This window comes from Copidosoma floridanum, unplaced genomic scaffold (genome assembly GCF_036245765.1).
Source record: "Copidosoma floridanum isolate Cflo_tuat_1 unplaced genomic scaffold, Cflo_Japanese_pri ptg000014l, whole genome shotgun sequence".
NCBI classification, from domain to species: Eukaryota; Metazoa; Arthropoda; class Insecta; order Hymenoptera; family Encyrtidae; genus Copidosoma; species Copidosoma floridanum.
In genome coordinates, this window is record NW_028321891.1 from 622,449 (window position 1) to 639,812 (window position 17,364).

Here is a 17,364-nt window from a genome sequence, read left to right on the forward strand (position 1 = left end):
AATTATGAGGCTCTTTTACCGTCAAGCTTGAATCAGATGGCGCCAGGGCACGTCGCGGCTGTCATGGCCGTCTCACTCACACAACATTACTTTTCAGTATTGTATGTACATAGGAAATTAAAGTGTAGTGGTAAAGCGCAATATTTGAAATTATGAAATGAATAAGGAAGACAAGAAAGAATATTATGGGAGCTTAAAAGTTTCAGAATTAAAAAAGCTTTTAAAAGGGAAAGGAGCAAGAGTCAGTGAAAGAAAAGCAGAACTCGTGGACAGGTAAGCCATGACTTGGGAGCGGCAAAAATGTTGGTCTCCCAATTGCTTCGAGCCACTTATTTTTTTTTATCACACTATCAGAAGGAAATTTAAATTTCACTTTTTTATCGCAGGATATTACACTGCACTTCATTTTTCCTACTATCTTTAAACGTAAATGCAAACAAAAATTGTCTGCAAACAACAGCAATCATTTACAAAGGTTATGTCTTCTGCTTTGCTCATTACACAGATAGGCTCACGAACACAATACACAACTGTAAATTTGACGGTGTGTAAGTATGACAGCCGCGACGTGCCCTGGCGCCATCTGATTCAAGCTTGACGGTAAAAGAGCCTCATAGGTACAAGAGGATTACAGATTTACAGGGTCGAACTCCGAAATCGTGTGCTTATTTACCGATGGCGTAATTGACCAAGTGCTGAGGCCCGAGGGTGGTCACAAATCTAAACCAGCCGCCACTCTTACTACAACTGAGGAACCTGGGGCCGTACCATATAACTATTTTTCTGTACATCGGCTTATGTTATAACATGTAAATGGTAAAACCCAGTAACCCTTTATAACCAACCCCGGAACGTTGGAATGGAATAACCCAATAAAATAGGAACGTTGGAATGGTATATAACACATCAGAAACAACGGAATGAATGGTATTACACAAGGTGTATGTATTCCGCAATCACCGCCAGCCAGTTACATATGTACCATAAACATATAAGAAATATATACTGCTCGAGTAGAAAGAGATTGCGGCAAAGTTGAGGCTTTGCTTTGCTTTTTTGCAGAGGGTCTGTTTTTTTGAAGGTCGATTTTCGGGTACAAGATGCATTCTAATCTTGTCGCAAGTGACACTTTTAGCAGACAACTTTTTTTTTCTATCTATTGGTCTAAGATGCGGTTGGTTTATAAAATAGACTATTTGGCACTACTTGAATACCAACAAAACTCCTCACAAAAATGAAATATGATCAAAATATTTTGGATCTCGTTGAATCATAATGTTTTTCAACTCTGGTGAGAGTGGCGGCTGGTTTAGATTTTTGATCACCCTCGGGCCTTAGCTTTTGGTCTGTAAAAAGAAAACAAGGTGAGCGCCATATTGCTTGATCAGCCAATCGTAATGTAGCTACGATATTTAAATTATGGGCACCTACTTATTCACATAATGTTTAGTAATTAATATTTTAGAAAAATAATGCATAGAGATTTCCCATACATTTATGAGTTAAAAAAAAAAAAAACAATTTTGTCTTCATTTCAATATATATGTTGGTATTAAAGCATCCATCGTCGCACTTGTTATTTTATCTGACCATTTTGGGTCTCTACAAGTACTTACTGTTGATTCTTTATATCTCACCTTTTTTTTTATAAATCGTACCTTATTATTCAACTGCTTTTAACTTTATTTATCGTTATTTCCTTTGCCTTAAATTGATTTGCAATGACAGCCAGTAGGTTGACTCCAGATGGGGCAAAAAGGAAAGAACGTTATTTTTGTAGATATATCTAATTTTTCCTCGGTACCGTTCGCATAATATAAAAAAAAGTATGTTGCAATCAAACCTCTCCAACTATTACACCAAGAACAATGTATTTTAGGTTAAGTTTACATGAAACAAAAAAATTTTACGTGACTTGTTAAATTTATTATTATACGATCATCATGCATTGCTTTAGCGGGAGTGTACGTGTCTCTTTTTCACACCGTAAAAAGTCTTTCAAATAAAAAAAAATATACTGAAACATACCGTTCAAAAATTTTTATAAGAACATCTGTCACTTTTTCTTTTCGTTTTTGTTTTGATTTGCAACACATGCCATGCGTATGAATAGTTATCCAAAGTACACTTTTTTATCCGATGTCAATGTCTTGAGCTTGAAAAAAAAAAAAATAAAAAAATAAAGACACAAAAGAGTATAAAATAATTTTGCATGAACAGGACACTCGAGTGTGAAGCTGAAACTATCAGAGATATTCTAGCAGCGATATCATAAAGTAACAAATTTTACTTGGGCTACATAAAACAAAAGGGTATGTGTCTTAGTTCTGAAGGTACTCATTGTAGAATTTGTTATTTAACGGTATCTGTTGTAATTTGTCTGCTAGTTTCAGCTTCATCACTCGAGTGAATTTTCAGGCCACAGTTATAATTTAAACCATTTTAATATTTGTCCAAACACTGCACTCGTGCAAATAACATCAAAAATTGCAAAATGTTGCATCGACAATTTCGAGTCAATTTTATTGGGATACCCAAACGCTCCAATTACTTTCGAAAACAAAAGACTACGAATGAACGGAATTAGCACAATAATTCAAGTACCTCCCAACTGAGTACAACGCGTATGGGTACAAGTACTTACACTGGCCGCCCATACAATACGACACGTATATACATATAGTGTTGAGGTACCCATGCCGATGGTGGTTCCTTTCTAAAAATAATTGCCTCCTCGAGAGCATGGGATCGAGCTAGAGAAAAATCATATTTACTGCCACTGCACGATCGGCTGCACGTTGCGAAATCGCAAAAATGCGCTCGACTTTTCTTTTTTTCTTTTTTTTTTTTTTTTTCCTCATGGCTGCTGCTGGGCCGAACTATACAGGTACGTTTATTAAGTTCATAAGTAAAAGTGAGCCCGTCAAGTGGTCTCGAGTCGGCTTTTTGCTGAATTCGTAATTATCAAAAAATCATACGTGTCACTCGAGTGTTTACTCGGCTCTGCCTACATCTCCCTGATGGAAAAAAATGTACATATGCTGCAAATTGTAGTACAATTATTACCTTGTATACTTTTCAACATAATATCTACAACTGTGATGACAAATCGGTTTACAAAAGATGAATATTGTTTGATATAGGTATGTACATTATTGCATGAAACAAAAAAAAACTGTTCGTATATATACGTGATATGTGTGTGGGGCTACAAAGGTAATGTTAAGAAATCCAACGTTATCGAAGAAAAAGCGTGATTTCGCAATTTCGCGAGAGTTGCGCATACAGACCCCCTCCGGAAGCTCTTTTTCTCTCTCTCTCTCGGCGATCGGGCCGCGGTTGCGTGAAAAAGAAAACCATTTCCCGATGCGATTAGACATGTACGCGTGTAACCATTAGTCACGTGTAAGCAGATAACTATATGTATGAAACGAGAATTGAGCTCTGCGATTTTTGATCGCTTGTTCGATCGGCGCCTTGATCGGTATGAATAATACAGGCGCATTGTAGATGCCGGTCTATTGTATCAAGTGTAATATTTACAGGGGGGGGAAGCCTCAAGTGCAGTCTAACTTTTTCTGTTTAAAAAATGACATTAGCAATAAAAAAGAAAAAAAAGAAAAAACAATGTGTTGCACTTTCACATCATTTTTTAGTACTTACTGGGTAGGTATTTAAACGAAATGCTAGTAAAAAGGCGTGAGCTCACTTTTATAACTTTTTAAGACATCGCAATGCACGTACTCGCATCGTTTTTACATCGACCAGGGCATTTGATCGATTGTTTCTAATTATTTTAAAACAACATATAGAGATAGAAAAAATGTATAACGAATCGATTGCTATGAATAATCCAATATCGTCAAAAATATGTCACACTTTTTTTTCAGTAGGCGGTGGGTCAGCAGTAGGTACGTATATTACACGGGTAAGTTGACTCGACGGAATTAAGTTTATTTTGGAAAGCACATAGAGTTCCAATTTTTCAATAATTTTTCTGTCCATATGTTCTTAATTAATTAATTATAGTTTTGATCGAGCGGCACCTCGACAAAATGACATTTAAAAGTTATATTTAGTCGGGCGTGTCGTCGAAACGTCATACTAAAACTGATTATACTTACCTGTATAAGTACGAAGGACTCTCATCCACATCGGTCGGACTCAAAGTCAGCGCCCGAGGCATTGGCACAATAACGAGGGTCGCTCCAATTACTTCGATAACGAGACGCGCTCGCCGCTTGTTCTCGTACATACCGATTATACACGTGTATATATCGATCACCTGCCTCATCCGTACCTATACATCTACGCCGCGTGAGTTTCCTTGCCTCTAATTGCCGACTCTATAGATCTCGCGCTACTTACCTTTATCCTCTAATTACCGGTGATGAACGATGCTCTCGCTTTCAGCCGAAGATAAATCGGTCCCCGCGACCATAGAAGACGACCACACTCCTTTCGCCCGACTCAATCGTCCAAAGTTATATCGCTTAATTGAATTAAAATTCTTCACGCGTGCACCTCTCATATGACCGATCTGTCGCTCCAATTGTGTATACCTATATACAAGCTAAAAAGATGAAAGTATACTTACACTCATCTCTACCTATATGCACAATGGAGCAAGACAAGTACCTAAATGCGTGTATATGAAGCTTGTGGTGCGTATGGTATTAGGATACCTATACGCCGATTTTCCTGTAGTTAGATTATTAGTTTCTCGAGCGAGTTCTACTTTCGATCGCAGGAAAACGAGGCGGGAAAAAAAAGCACCGAGTCAATCTCGCTGGCTCCTATGCAAATATGCGCTCACTGGACGAGTTACGCAAGGGATCGAGCTATACAGGTATACGAGCCCGGGGCGCCTCGACGCGGAAGTTATATTGTGGCACGCGTGCGGGGAGATTGAATTATAATTGCCCCTCCCCCCCCCCGATTTTCAATCGCTCCCGCAAAAACGGAAATCAGGAATATTAATCCGCTTTTCCCGCACGTGTAACACGCTCGACAATTCATCGAGAAGATGAGGATTGCCGACAAAGTTCCTGGCTCGATCCTCGTTAGCGCGAAACGCGATGCGATACGATAATTGTTACGTCTGTGCGCCCTCAGCCGCGCTTTCTTCGTTACTTGAACGGAACACGCGCATACGTGTAAATTTGTATAGGTCCACGCCACGGGCAGCTTTTTTTTGTTTTTTTTTGTAATTTTACGCGCCAATATACCAGTGTTTTGTTTTGCACTAGTTCTGCGCTCAGTACAGCAAATATCATGATGTACATCAGGTAATCGGACGGGATCGCATGATCGGCAAAAGATTTTAAGCAACTGTTTTCCGCGAGATCTGTAACAATATATCGAGCATGAATGCACCCGAGCGCCCCGCTATCTCCGCAAACCCGAGCACCCATTGCCCGATATCGAACGTCGATTAGCGATTATATAAGTTTTTATACGCGGGAGCAATGAAATTTTCCTCCGAGAGAGTCATTAAGCCCGCGGTGCCGCTACTCACCTGGTGTTCTTCATTATTCCACACATCGGGTAGATATATACTTACTTTTATACAATAATACATCACCTGGAAATTGAAAGCGGCCTAATGATGCTGCAAACAAAGTCTCTCTCTCTCTCTCTCTCTCTCGGTAGTTTTCTTTTCTCGCCACATTAATTCGGGCACATATATCGAGAGAGAGAGAGAGAAAGAAAATTACGCCACTGCAGGTGCAACTATTGCAAACGGTGAGAATTTCGCGTTTCTTTTCCGATATAACCAACTCGCGTATACAATTACCCATCACTGTGATCATACAATAGATTATCTTGTACATACGTCATCAAAAAAGACACAATATACGGACGGGTAACGCTCATCTATATTGCATATGATATGGATTATTTATGCTCAATGTGTGATCGCTCACCAATGCGGAAAACACTATATTCATTTATTATGCACGTAAGCACCGGGAGACAAAAAAAATACGTGTCGAGGAAGAAACGTGCGATATTATAATGTATACTTATATATGTATGTGGTACGTGTATATCTGTACGCATTTCTCCGCGCGCAAATACAATTTCAATGGCTGCGGAGCTGTAATTTATTGAAATTACTCGAATTAATGGAGCGGAGTCCGCAACAAGTCATTAAAATGATTTTTTTTTTTTTCAGCCGAAAAGTCGTACATGTGCAACAGGATTTTCGTAAACGGCACTGCTTGTGCGACATGAGCGCGCGCGTGCTTCAACTTTATGCTTATACTCGTGTACACGCATGTAAAAAGTAACACTCGGCCACGCGTATACGGGGTATGTAAATCGATACGCGTTTATGCTCTAAATTTAATGGTACTTATAATGTGAGCTCGGGTAAGTATTAAGTAATACGCGAACAAGTCGAATTCGGCCGCGCTCGTACCCCTGCACCCGATAAATAATTTTCCCCGCGAGTATTTGCATAACATAACGTATATCAGCGTCGCTACGTCCGATTCCTCTATTCGCCGGGTATGCCAGTGGCAGCTGGATTCGCTTGTTTATGCAGAATTTCGAGTTGCAGAAATTTTTTGTCGGAAATTTCAAAATACTCGACACCCTCTAATCGCGAGCATTTTTCATCGTACGTGTTCTCTAATGGATCTCGCGACTAAAATTAGCACGACAAAGTATATCGGTTACTTATTTTATTATCATTGTTTGGCACATTTAAATGCGGGAACGATATATATATCCTACGTGTGCATCTTGGGAGCACATACCCAACGCCCAAGTGTATTTGAGGAATTTTCGCGACAAGAGAGCGACAAAAACTTTTCAGTTTTTTTTATTTTTTTTTATTTGCCGATTCATTCTCCAAGGCTCAAAAAGAGGGAGCGGCTCCGATGGCCATTTTTGGTCTAGCTAGCCTATCTGGAGCAGTGAAACGCGCCGGTGATATATACCTACTTACGTCTGCATAAATTATCAGCGCGACGGCGGAGCCAAGTTTGGAAGCGGCCGCTCAAATCATCCGAGCGTCCTCGAGGCTGCATATTTTTTATGCCATCTTTTCTTTAATTTCAATTCCACAGCCTTATTTTCCACGTGTTTTCCCCCTCGGAGCAACGATATACCATCGATTGCTCGCGACAGCGTTCCATCGGCGAATGATTATCCCTCACGAGCGCAAAAGTCTATGGTTACTGGGCCATTTTTCATTTTGTTGGGTGTACTTATCATCATCGTCATAATTTGTCTCGTTTAATCTCCAATCGGGTGGACTGCACGCGCACACGCACAACACACACAATTGCAGAAAGAAAATTAAAAAGGTAATTAGTTGAGGCGCGCTTGTTAACATCATTATTATTGTTATTGTCTTGGGTATTGTTCAACAGTAAACTTCCAGGCGTATCGCGCCGCCTAGATCATCACATCCCATTTTGCAACAACTCATATTTAATGCCGTACGTGACGAAAAAGCGATGTTCGCGAGGAAAGTCTTTGTAGCTCACAGGTATGATGTTTTTTTTAAATGTTTAATTGTATATTATATACCTTCAAACGATTGATCGAGATGTCAGCTAACAGTGTGACGAAATACGTATAAAACAAATAAGTTTTTTTCTTTTTTTTTTTTTTTTTTTTTAACGAATAATAACAAAATAACGTTTTATCAATCGCACGCGCGTGTACATCATATTACTACACTGTCGCGGCGATGTAGGTTTTATAATTGTGAGAAAATGTGCACCAAAGCGCGCTGCAGACGTATCACGGTAATGTAATGTGCGGACGCGCTCAGGCTCGCAATGGTATGGTGCAGTTAGGCTCTTTTTTTTTCGCACGAGTCCTATAACGAGCGAAAGGGTACACGCCAAGTAGACAATCGGCCTTTTCCCTTATAAATCTTCATCATCTGCTTATGGTACGTGGATTGCGCTATGTTTTCTTTTTATCTTGATTTTTTGATATTTACGACGATACAGTTTCTCCAAAATTTTGTCTATATTTCACTTAAGAGTACGTGTTTGTTTCCCTATTATCGTTAGAAGATCAATATAAGAATGTCCCGTGTCATCCCCGAAAAGTGGCACATCGACGACAATATATACACGCGTGACCGAAGAAGGTGTTAATTATCCATGCGGTCAATCTATTTTTCGAAAAATAGTTTCCACGCGCCTTTGAACAGTAAAATACCTGTGTATACGATTATGTACTGGTCTCGCGCAGATCAGTAGCGAAAGTTGCTTAGGTACAGGTCGGAAGGAATCAAATTCGGATTAAGCACTTTTTCGTTGGGAAATCCGTTATACGTTTTCGCTGCTCGATTAAATACATACACACTTGCGATATGCGCACATTTGACTGAGGTATACGTATAGGTACACGCAGAGTTTGATCGAGAAGGAAATTAATTTTGTCACTCCTCGAACTAGTTTTTACTTTGGCTTGGAAAACGCGTAACGAGTATACTTCGGTATTTTGAGATGATAATTTTTTTCGAAAAAAATTTGAACGTACATGGCTGTACAGGACCAAGTATGTACATATGAATATGGGAGCAAAGTATACACACTGGAGTAAAATAACAAAAAGTGCACAATGAGTAAGTAGGTATTAGATTTTTCCGAAGCGAAGTCGCCCCGAGCTATCGGCCTACTTTCGACTGTCTGTCATATATATATATACAGTAACCGCCTCGCGGGCTCGATGCGTTAGTATAATGCTTATGTATTTTCGCTGGATCTTTATAGCTCACCCCGTTCTTTATGGTTGCAATTTTTATAGCTACCCAACACCCCGCGTCCGAGTACTCAACACATTTTTTTTTTCTTCTTTTTATTAGCGGCAAAAAAGTTAAATCGATAAAAGTTTTCATTGCTTCGTATTCCGATAGGTGTAAAACATAATTTTGTTTCATCCACATACACGCATGTGTATTTAATATAATACTGATAATGTCGCAAGCGACGTGAAAAAATTTAGTTTAAGTAAACGTATAGGCATAGTATAGGTGTCCTACAAGCCGCAAGAAAAGGGTAGCGGCAACGAAAAATCAATTCATATATATGAGTAAACGTACAATTATAACTATGCCCGTACATACAATTACTCTTCATCAGTTTTCGTGCGAACAAAATAACACGCGATCATATATATATAGTATAGGTGTTATACTCGCACACATCATACTTACTTGCCTATTAGAATTTCGTAAAAACAACTGATGTGGAAAACTATGTAAAAAAAAAAAAAAAAAAAAAAAAAAAAAGAAACACATGCACGTGACGGGAAGGCTGAAGACGCTTATACCCACCCGACGACATACTCTCAGTTGGGTACCCCCAACAAACGAAACAGTGGGGAAACACAGTCAAAACAGCCCTAAAAGTTTGTCCCAAGGTACGTATTATGCCTATTTTCATTATCTTTTTTTCATAGGTATAGGTATTATATAGTATACATTGGATCACCGGTATCGCGTAGAAAGCAGCGCAACCAGATTGTGGAACGGCACATGGTTTATGAATACATATATACATGTGTATATATATTTGAAAAGTTTGTGTTGCACTTATAGTACACTGCAGATGTATGTGAGTACACTATATATGTATAGGTTCGGATTGATTGCATAAGTGACGCAAGTTGTTGGACTGGCCGTTACTCGTACACGCGTACCTACACACCAATGCGCCGATAATCAAAGGCGCGTGAATGGCTCTCGGAAGAAATGATTCGCGAATCGCGAGCAATCTCGTAACCCCTGCATATAACACATGATGTATACATATATACATATATAGTATCCATGTAATTTTTCGCGGTCTATATCTGCATCCTTAACGCGCGCGGGGCGCCCATCAAACTACTGTATACTGTGATACTTAGTTACGCACACCGTTTAATTGCCAATACTCGTTCTTCCAGCTCGTTCGCCTCTCGTTTCTTTTTTTTCCTTTTTTCCCCCCCATTTCTTCCGCCACACACATACTTGGGCGGGGAAAAGCCAAAAGGTGGTCCCTCCTGTTACCTCACAATCGCCCGCTCGGCGAAAGCTCATGTGCATATTATACAATCACATAATCAGAGGAGTATACGTACCTATGAATATACTTTGTTGATCCCCACGCACTATTGATCCCTACACCGATATGATAATATAATATAACATGGCTGCTCATTATATATATATACATCGGTATATAGGTACAGGTACATGTTATGTCTGGATGGGTTATTGCACGCGCGTCTCGAGCCAACGACCGATTGAGATCTCTCGGCGATGCATCATCATCATCACACGTGTGGGCGGCGCCTCGGGTCAGCGAAAATTCAGAAATAACAACGATATGAGGTAATAATAATAATAATAATAATAATACAACGTGTATAAGTGTACATACATGTTCGCACGATGAGCTTGCATTTTCGCTGCCGGCCGGCAACAGTCGAGGAGTAACGATGTATAAATAGGTACATGTTTTATACCTGTACAAAATGGAACAATGGTTGCGCCGGCTGGCCATTAAACTTTCGTCTGTCGTAACGGCTCATCGTAACAACAACGGCCCCTATACTTTTATACATTGAGGCGCGACTGTACTCTCTTCGCGCAGCTAGACGCTCGATTTTTTACACCCCAAGACTTTTCCTGCCCATAAATATCTCCATTCCGTAATCTTGATCATGATGCGCGTACAGAGAGAGATATACCCGATGAGATGATGATAATTATATATACATGATACGTACATTTTGTAGGTGCGGGTAAAAAAAGAGATTTGTAGCTCCGAACGATGCAAAATGCGTGGAAAAAAATACTTAATTTTCCTGCGTAAAAAGCAGCTACGTTTTCAGGGACACCGGCCAACTGTACTCTAGTTATTATTACGTACTCGGTGTTCTTTTGTTCTCGACTGCAGTTGGCAAGGTTTTTCATTTAACGATTTCAGGGAAGGGATTAACCGATTCCACTGTGCCGTTGTCCAATTCACGTACGGAGGTTAAAAAAGCCATTTGCGCTTGACAGTGATAGAGAGACATACATCATGAGGAATTTAATATTTCGTTGTTGCTAACGAAAAGCGGTGCAGTTTACTCTCCAAGGGCTGTAGTAAATGTGTGTTTTTTTTTTTTTTTTTTTTTCCACCAGTTACGCGTGTAGAGAGTACAAGTAAACGCCGCGGGTTACGCGCGTACGTATGCAGAAAGTGTCGAAATTGCGCAACGAGGAGTGATTGGTCGATCACCTACACAGATTTACATTTGTGTATACACGTGTAAGAGTGCAGTGGTGCTTGGAGTAGAACGGCTCGGTTAAAACGACAGAGGAGGGGAAAAAAAAAGCACGGAGGCGTACACACCCGAACGACACATTACCGGGCACGTCGCATCCTTGAATCTAAACCGATCCTATGAGGATTTTCCTATATATTGTACACTACTTGTGTATTTAGGTGTACGCGAGATGACAAATAAACTGTTGTACTTTATAACATCACCGATATATACCGATATAGCCACTGGTGCCTCGAGCGCCCATATTTTTATGCACACCTTGATTGGATATGTGCGCGGCCCATGGGTACACGCGTGGATCATCCGACGACGGGCAATTATCGCCGTGCTCGAGATTTTTCTCCTTTTCCCTAATTGTCTCGGATGCAGCTGGCGCGGATCTCTAGCCGCGCGATTGTCGTCATCGGTTCTATCATATATAGGTAGGTACGTCGTTGTTCTTGTTGCTGTATAAAAGTGATACAATCTCATCGCTTTTTTTGCTTCTTCTATGATTTTGTGGTATAAATAAACCACTCTCGTGTGACAAAAACACACGTATCTATACATATACATATATACAGTGGTCACACGAGCAAACGCGTAATTGTCTCTGAAAGTTTAATGAGCCCTATATATACATGCAGAGTTACGGACAATCGTCGTTGCGGGAGGAGTTGTGGCGTGTCGTACAGGTACATCGGGGTCGTCATCGGTTGGCCTCGATCCTACTGACCCCCATTGAATAACTTGGGGAAAAACGCGGCGCACTCATTTATATATATAGGTAACAAGTTCTTCTTAAACGCACTCTTTTTGAGTCTCTCGCTTTACTTACTTCAGGAAAAACGAATTTTCAGATAATTCTAGGCGTTTTATCTGTACACGTTATACATATATATACATACCCTGTAATGACTTGTTTCAAGTTGGTCGTTGTTTGTTTTTCTTCATCTGTATACCTGTACAGCTACTCTACGGTGAGTATTTAAAAAAGTGAGCTCACTCTTCGGAGAAAAGAGGAAAAAAAAAAAAAAAAGTTTTTTTACAACATATTTTCGAGCCTTTTGTTATTTTCCCCCCGATCATTGGTTATTTTCTGATGGATAATAGCTGCCAGCGACTTTTTCAACTCTTTCAGTCTGCGTATAATTACAGAGTCGCGATTTTTCAATTATAATATTAATTTGTGTACAATTAGCTTGATATATATGTATACACCGTGACAGGGTACATCATCCGATCAAAGACCCATTGTACATTGTGCGCGCGCTCACACACCGATAATCATGATCGAGTGGTCAATCAGCCAGCGATGGCTCGAGAATTGCGAAAAATATAATGACGATAACAGCAGCCGAGAAGACGACAATATATTGATGCGCATCACAGGAACAAATCAGTGCTGATGATGGATATCATTTATAGGTATAAAGTGCTAAGCAGATTCAAGGCGGTGGTTGAATGGCCAAAAATGGCACGTCCTCGGTAGGTATACTGCTGCGCGCTTTTACAGGTATCATCGGAGGGGGTGCGGTCCAATGATGGGTATATGCACTTAGGTGCACCAGCTCGATAATCCCGGGTGTATACTCGGCTCGCGCGCGTATTATGTAAATAAATGGTAACCGGGCGATTGGCCAACCGCGCGGGTCTCTCTGGACGGCCGCCGTCCCTGCAGCGGTACCAACGTACAACGTAGCCGCGGAATCCCGGTCTGCCTGTAAATGGCAGCCGGTAGCTCGGCCAGCCAAGACCGAAACCCCACCTCGATTTAGAAAACCCGGCCAAGGTGCCACTCTGGTCGCGCTATGCGCGTCACCACAGATCGGTATACATATGTACAACACGGCGCGATGACTCGCTCGTTAGGGTTCCCGAGGCCCTTACCTGATCCTCATAATAATGTATATTGTATACCGTAGATAATTAACACCACGCGTCACCGTACACGATTAAAATATAATATAGAGTTACGTTGCATGTCTGCCCAAATGACGTATCGGTCGGGATGGAGCCCTATCGCTCGTCCATGAGATCGGCAAGGAGCAGGTGCAGCGTATGATACTCGTCATGAGAAGACACTTATGGAGCAGAGTGTCTCGGAGGGGGCTAGCTATAGGCTAGACAGTCTCTGGTGTACTTATGTGTGTTCGAGGGGGTCGCGAGCGTATGGGGCCCCGGCGGCGGCGCGGCGGTGGTGAAAGGGGTCTCGAGCGTCGGGCCCCCGCCTCGGGAGTGTATTTTCTAGGTCTCGCGAGCCCCTATAAAAGCTAAGCCACCGGCCCCGAAAGGCATGTAGTTTCTCGCGGCGTGTCGCACAAGTAGAACACACAACACACCACACCACAACCACGTTTCACTCAAATCAACTCGAGTCAAGATGATGAAGTTGATCGTAAGTCTTCATTTTCAACACCCGCTCCTACAACATTATACGTATACTATTATACCTTTACACTTTTATACCTTTTTTTTTTTTAGTAGCACATAATAATATGTACCTACCCTTTATTTTCTTTTTGATATTGTAAATTTTATATACCTACGCCTGCCAATGTATCGCTCGAGTGTCTCAACATATTATCTTTTATTTATTATCTTTAATTTTTTTTTTTTTTTTTCTCCAAATAAGTAAATCTGTGCTCCTTCAGTATTCAAGTGAACCGTGCAAGTTTCAGTTTGAGATTACATTTTGCATGTTCAGTGGAATACGGTGCTATCTCGATTTTAAATCGAAATAGAACCTTTCTTTCACTCAACACGCGATTTGTCCACCAAAATATTTTGATTTTCAAGACTTAATCGTATAGTTACTTGAAATGAAACCTCGGATTTCTGATTTCAACTTTTGATACCTACGATAAAATAGATTTTTTTCACTAAGCATTAAAAAAAAAAAAAAAAAATTCATAGCTTTTTTGGAAAATAGTCTTAAACAAAAAAAAAAATATGTATCGTAAATACTTTTACAAGGAACACCAGCTCGAATCAACGAAACAAACTTTGTTTTCAGCTCGTCCTTTTCGCCGTTGTGGTTGCCGCCAGCGCATATCCCGGCTATGAGGTAATTACCAATTCACACTACAACAACTATATACCTATAGACAATTATTGAAATGTATATTCCTTACAAACTAATACTCGTTACCAAGACTTTACGATCTTGGGTTGAAAGAATAAAACTTTCTCACCCCCTCCTTCTCGCTATTGTTTCCATCTCGAGTAACCGCCACCTATAACGGGAGACTTTTACTTGAAACGGTGGTCTTCCAAATTTTACTTTTCTCGCAATCCCGATCTCTTTCTATCGATGCCTGAACACTTTTACACGATCGTAAAATGCAGAAATCATAGCGTGCATTTTTACGTCGTCGTAAAGTACACCCTAGGCTTCAAACATAACATAGAAAGCCCTAAACCGTAGCGTCTTCTTTGCATACAGTACGGCGCACCGAGAAGACGCGTAGATCGGTATTAACTGTTAACGATACAGGCGACCCGACATAGCTTGTACATGCGTAGTAACACGTTCCCCAGCCACTGGGAGCGCAGTTTTGACGAGGATCGGCATGATTCTCGCTGCAGATCGGATAACGATAATCTCGACACGCCACGGCTCACCTTACTTGACGCATTGAAATCGGCTGGTGCTCAAATCGATGCTAAATCGGCCACTGGACTCCAAGCTCGATTTTTGCTCTTCCAAACTTTTACTTCTCGCTCTCTATTTCTCTGTATCCACTTCTCCCGGTATGTCTGGAGAAAAAGTAAAACAAACAAACAAAAGAAAAAGACAATCGTGAGTTACGAAAGAAATGTGACGTTGTGTTGTTGAAACTAGGGCTGGCACGATCCGTGGCAGAGGAACGCCTGGAACCCATGGCAGGCATGGAACCCCTGGCAGTACGGACATGTAACGTATCAGTAAAAAAAAATACAGTCTTCGTTGGTCCGCGATTTCGTCAGGAGCCGCGTTATTTCTTCTCCCTGCCGATTTTTTTTTTTTTTTCTTCATTTTTTCCTTTTGAATCGCCAATCAACCCTACATCCAATCGACTAGTGCCTCCGTTGAATGTATGGTAAAATATATATTTGCGTGATATTTCAGCATCATGAGCCCGAACACCATCACGTGATCCAGGTGGCCCAGCCGCACCCCATCCCGCCGCTTCACCCGAAGCCGCTCCACCTGAAGGTCCACAGCGAGGCCCACAAGTTCCACTACGACCACCCCAAGATCCCCCACCCCCACCTCATCGGCTGGGAGGTGTACCACGAGCCCAAGGTTGAGATCAAGCACGCCCACCACGAGCACGGCCACTACTAATCATCGCAATCGATATATCCAGCCATCATCCATCCATCCATCATCCGAGTGACGTCGCCGCTGCGTTGTCGATCCGACATCGACTCTACTTATCCTCCGCCATATCACCTCGACTCTCACCAGCATCATCGGCTGCAAAATCACGAAGCGCTCGAAAACCCCCGCTGGCCCCCTCAACCAAAACCACGGAAGATCACTCATCTCCAACATCGGTCTCATTGTTATCATTTCTTCCACGACTGAAAAACCAAAAGTATCCGCGAGTTAAATTTTTGCCTTTCCCGCCCCCCCCCTCGAGCCTACGGTACTACGGGCCAGTGTCTAAAATCATTAAGTATACGTTGTATTGTTGTACCATAACTAGAATCACCATCGATCTACCACATCGCCACATCGATTCCATCATCACGTGTACGTTGTCATCGTCATTATTTGCGCGGTACGCCGATCACCGTCATCATGTCAAACGTTCGGGCGCCTATTTGCATTGTATACCACACGCGTGTGTTATTTCTTCGGCAAATTATATCCGCATCCAAGCGTCCCGGGCGTTATTCACCTTACCCTCCCCCCCTGCATTCACCTCACTTTTTCAACACCTCGAAAACAAAAACCATCCATGTACTTTTATTTATTTTCAATAAAAGTTTATTTTAATAAAAGTCTTGTGATATAATTACCAGGCAAACTGGCCTTTTCACTTTATTATCACCTCACATATTTATATATATGCTTCGATGATCAACATCTCCGCACGTTATATAATATGTATGTATACACGATTGTTGTACGAGGACGCCTGAGAGGACACATTGACAAAAGTACTTAATGGTATTTTACTATTTTTAATTATACCTACATTCGAATAGTATATCATTTTTTTTCTTTTTTTTCTTTAACTTCGCGTTAAATCAGGAGAAGTCATTTTTTAACAACGGGACAAACGGTACTTTTTTTTTTTACATGAAACTTTAGATGATACTTGTTTTTGCAATTTCTCAAGATAACTCGGGTTAGAAGGCCCATAAAATGTCTTGAAACCTCTTTGGGGTAAAGAAAATTGATTGGGCTAAATGAGAAAATCATAACTACGAAACAAATAGGGTGACTTTTTTCAAGTTTTTGCACATTTTTTGTTCCACAATCAGAAAAAATTTTTATTGAGTTATAAATTAATAACCATCGAATTTTCCGACATTCGTTAAAATTTTTACTCAAAAACTATGGGATAAAAGGAACAATAATAAAAATATTGTCCATTGAGATGTAGAAGACCTAGAGATATTTTACCCTTCCAAAATTGAAAAGTTTGTCATTTTCAAGCTATATTCCAGTATGCAAGCACAGAAAAAGGTATGAAAAGTGCCTGGTACGATTCTTTGTTTTATTTTCACTAAGCTTAATACTTTTCTGCAAGCGTTTTTGTTTTCTTTCGAAAGATCGTTCGCAATGCTTGTTGAATAAACTGCATTAAATATAGAAAACAAGGTAAGTACAAAAAAGGTTTCGTACCGTCAAATTTTACACTCTAGCTACTTCAAAGCAACAAAGAAAATCGAAAGACGTATATATATCTTTAGTAAGGATGGATATACCTACTCGGGGTAAAACTGACGATCGAGATGATAATTACTCGGTGTACACCTTTTGCATGATTTTTTGATACTCTCCCTGTAAAAATTTGCATAAGTACATGTATGTGCTTTTCAAACGCTTCAACAAAAGCCTAAAGGAGTAGGCACGAGGTGGCAGTGATGTGGCGC

At 40.7% G+C, this 17,364-nt stretch overlaps 1 protein-coding gene across 1 annotated transcript; it reads left to right on the forward strand.

Annotated features, from left to right (window-relative positions):
* The first annotated feature begins 13,657 nt into the window (after window positions 1–13,657).
* Window positions 13,658–15,601, forward strand: LOC106646109 (uncharacterized). The gene is made up of 3 exons (XM_014362142.1): window positions 13,658–13,669; window positions 14,288–14,338; window positions 15,383–15,601. The coding sequence occupies exons 1-3, from the start codon at window positions 13,658–13,660 to the stop codon at window positions 15,599–15,601; spliced, it is 282 nt and encodes a 93-aa protein (XP_014217628.1).
* Window positions 15,602–17,364: the final 1,763 nt, after the last annotated feature.

Excerpts from the sequence above, each read along its gene's own strand:
- LOC106646109 (XM_014362142.1), top strand. Across the intron at positions 14,339-15,382 it reads GCGCATATCCCGGCTATGAG|CATCATGAGCCCGAACACCA; the intron begins GTAATTACCAAT and ends GTGATATTTCAG.